Source organism: Ambystoma mexicanum, chromosome 7q, assembly GCF_040938575.1.
Source record: "Ambystoma mexicanum isolate Mex_15411 chromosome 7q, UKY_AmexF1_1, whole genome shotgun sequence".
NCBI classification, from domain to species: Eukaryota; Metazoa; Chordata; class Amphibia; order Caudata; family Ambystomatidae; genus Ambystoma; species Ambystoma mexicanum.
In genome coordinates this window covers 1,050,104,866-1,050,108,834 of record NC_090941.1, presented here as the reverse complement: position 1 = coordinate 1,050,108,834, position 3,969 = coordinate 1,050,104,866, and the positions used below count along the sequence as shown (strand labels likewise).

Sequence of the window (3,969 nt, the reverse complement as noted above, 5' to 3'; positions counted from 1 at the left end):
GACTGCATACACATAGTAATCACTGCCTTATTTAAACCCTGCTATATGTATCGGTCCAGTCAGAACTGTTCTATTCCTGTCTATGGGTTGAATCTGAGGGTACTTTTGAAGAACATGGTTATGTATCCTGCAGATACACCAGACACTGCTTGGCCATTGGGAGATCCACACCCATTTGCCTCCATAGCTATCCCAAAGTCAAAGAGCACGGGAATGTTCGACGAGAAGTTGAGACCATCCCCTGTTACAGTTCCATTATACAGTTAGCTGTCTGAGTTAATTTGCAGTTTGCCCATAGATTTAAATGTAATCCTGTAGAAGGGGTGTGGGAGCAGGTGGGGCAAGGTACTGTGGTGCGTGATCGTGGGGTTCAAGGTTGAAAGACAAAAGCTTCAAGTTGAAAAGTGCAATACTAGTTTCAAAGCTGAAAGCTTTCAATGTCTGAATGAATATTGTTAACTACTCCTGGGTGCCATCTTGCCCCTGTGCATATTTCTGCAGGGGAAAAGGGTGCTTAGAGAATGGTCCCATTTATGTAGGGAGTACTGAATGCACATAGCTCTGAATGAATGGGCATTACATGTATGTCAGAAAGGTTCATGCAACTTGAAGTTGACTCTTCTAGGATAGGAATCATGCAAGCAAGCAAGTCTCCTATTTTGCCCTGTTTGCAGCACCATCCTTATAAGGGTCAGCAGTGCCTTACGGCAATCCAAGGATCATCACAGATGGTTGTTGAGAAGGGAACCTTTCAGGAATAAAAACTTTGAGTGGGTTACATTTTTTGTAATGACCAACCATACAACTTAGAGGATTCAAGTTGAGGATGGTTCAGGCAAAACCCCCAAAGTTACGTCCCTCAACGATGATCTATGAGCTGTATGGCTTCATGTTCTTTTATTCATATGTGCTGTCTTCCTTTTCCACAGGAAACAGATGTCAACAGGAAGTAGCCATGAAGTTCAAAGATGTCCCCCCTGAATTCCACCAACATCCACCCTGCATCATTCATCCTGATTGGCATTCCTGGCCTGGAGTCTGTTCAGCACTGGATCTCCATCCCCTTCTGCTGCATGTATCTTTTGGCCCTCCTAGGGAACTTCATTGTTCTCTATGTCATAAAGGCTGAACAAAGCCTCCGCGAGCCCATGTTTTTCTTCCTGTCCATGTTGTCAATCACGGACATGATCTTATCCACCTCCGCGCTACCTAAAATGCTAGGCATATTCTGGTTCAATCTCAGAGAGATTAGCTTTAATGCCTGCTTGGTCCAGATGTTCTTCATCCACTCCTTCACAGCCATGGAGTCAGGCTTCTTCTTGGCCATGGCGTTTGACCGCTACGTGGCCATCTGCAATCCGCTCAGACACTCAACCATCCTCACCAACCCAACAATTGCCAAGATTGGAATCATAGTAGTGTGCCGGGGCGTGATATTTTTCTCACCCCATGTGTTCCTGGTGAAAAGCCTGCCCTACTGTCAAACCAATGTGATCTCTCACACCTATTGTGAGTTCATGGCACTTATGAAGATAGCCTGTGCAGAGAGGTACACAAGCAAAGTATACAGCCTCACAGTGGCTTTAATGATCGCGGCATTCGATTTGCTCTCAACGGCTGCGTCTTACTTTTTCATCCTGTGGACTGTGTTGAGCCTCCCCTCAAAAGAAGCGAGCCGCAAGGCCTTTAGCACCTGCAGCTCACACATTTGCGTCATTTTAGTGTTTTACACAACAGCTATTTTTACCTTCTTAACACACAGGTTTGGTCACAATGTACCTCCGGAAGTTCACATCACAATGGCCAACATCTATCTTCTGGTTCCACCCACGTTAAATCCCATCATTTACGGAGTCAGGACAAAAAAGATCCGCCAAAGGGCGGTTAAGGTGTTTTATCACATTTATCAATGAAGGTTTAATTATCTTGGAATTAAATATGGTGGTGTTTTTTAAAGTTGAGTGAGGATTCATAATTTTGTCACAACGTTCAAGATTTCATCATTTACCTCCACAGAAACATACCAGCCATAATGATGAAATCTTCAAATATGAATGAGAAAATGACAAACGGTCCTCAATTAGGAGCTATTACAAATACGTAACATCTACAGCTATTTATATTGAGCAAATACCTGCTGAAACTGTTGTATAAATGGTGATTCATGTATGGACAAGGCAGCACAAAATGAAGAGCAGGTGAAACTCTTCATTCCCCCTCATATCTCCATCCCCCAAGTGGCACACAGTAGCCTCATCTCTCCATCCACGAAGTGGCACACAAGAGCCTCATCTCTCCATCCCCAAGTGGCAGCCAGGAGCCTCATCTTTCCATCCCCCAAGTGGCACACAGGAGCCTCATCTCTCCATCCCCCAAGTGGCACACATGAGTCTCATATCTCCATCCCTCAAGTGGAACACAGGAGCCTCAACTCTCCATCCCCCAAGTGGCACACAGGAGCCATAACTCTCCATCCGCCAAGTGGCACACAGGATCCTCATCTCTCCATCCCCCAAGTGGCACACAGCAGCCTCAACTCTTCATTCCCTAAGTGGCACACATGACCCTCATCTCTCCATCACAAAGTGGCATACAGGACCCTCATCTCTCCATCCCCCAAGTGGCAGACATGAGCTGCATCTCTCCATCCCCCAAGTGGCACAGAGGAGCGTCATCTCTCCATCCCCAAAGTGGCACACAAGAGCCTCAACTCTCCATCCCCCAAGTGCCACACAAGACCTCAACTCTCCATACCCAAGTGGCAGAGAGGAGCCTCAACTCTACATCCCCTAGAGACACACAGGAGCCTCAACTCTCCGTCCCCCAAGTGGCACACACGATCCTCAACTCTCCATTCCCTAAGTGACACACAGGAACCTCATCTCTCCATTGCCTAAGTGGCACACAGGAGCCTCATCTCTCCATCTCCCAAGTGGCACACAGGAGCCTCATCTCTTCATCCCCCAAGTGGCAGACAGGAGCCTCATCTCTCCATCCCCAAGTGGCACACAGGAGCCTCATCTCTCCATCCTCCAAGAGGCACAAAGGAGCCTCAACTCTCCACCCCCCAAGTGGCCCACATGAGCCTCATCTCTCCATCCCACAAGTGGCACACAGAAGCCTCAACTCTCCATCCCCCAAGTTGCACACAGGAGCCTCAACTCTCCATTCCCTAAGTAGCACACAGAACCCCCCTCTCTCCATCCCCAAGTGGCACACAGGAGCTTCATCTCTTCATCCCATCAAGAGGCACACAAGACCCTAAACTCTCCATCCCCCAAGTGGCACTCAGGAGCCTCATCTCTCCATCCCCCAAGTTGCACACAGAATCCTCATCTCTCCATTCCCCAAGTGGCACACAGGAGCCTCAACTCTCCATTCCATAAGTGGCACACATGCCCCTCATTTCTCTGTCCCCCAAGTGGCACACTGGAGTCTCAACTTTCCATTCCGTAAGTGGCACACAGGACCCTCATCTCTCCATTCCCTAAGTGTCACACATGACCCTCATCTCTCGATCACAAAGTGGCACACAGAACCCTCATCTCTCCATCCCCCAAGTGGCACACAGGAGCCGCATCTCCCCATCCCCCAAGTGGCACACAGGAGCTTCATCTCTCCATCCCCTAAGTGGCACACAGGAGCTTCATCTCTCCATCCCCAAAGTGGCACACAAGAGCCTCAACTCTCCATTCCCAAAGTGGCACACAAGATCCTCAACTCTCCATTCCCTAAGTGGCACACAGGAACCTCATCTCTCCATTCCCTAAGTGGCACACAGGAGCCTCATCTCTCCATCTCCCAAGTGGCACACAGGAGCCTCATCTTTCCATCCCCCAAGTGGCACACAGGAGCCTCAACTCTCCATCCGCCAAGTGGCACACAGGAGCCATAACTCTCCATCCCGCAAGTGGCACACAGGATCCTCATCTCTCCATCCCCCAAGTGGCACACAGCAGCCTCAACTCT

At 48.8% G+C, this 3,969-nt stretch overlaps 1 protein-coding gene across 1 annotated transcript; it reads left to right on the top strand.

Annotated features, from left to right (window-relative positions):
• Positions 1-968: 968 nt before the first annotated feature.
• LOC138527969 (olfactory receptor 52N4-like) lies at positions 969-1,913 on the top strand. Its single transcript, XM_069639372.1, has one exon. The coding sequence runs from the start codon at positions 969-971 to the stop codon at positions 1,911-1,913; it is 945 nt and encodes a 314-aa protein (XP_069495473.1).
• The last annotated feature ends 2,056 nt before the right edge of the window (positions 1,914-3,969 follow it).

What these genes read in the sequence shown, in the direction of transcription:
- LOC138527969 (XM_069639372.1), top strand. Translation starts at nt 969, where the DNA reads ATGTCCCCCCTGAATTCCACCAACATCCACCCTGCATCATTCATCCTG.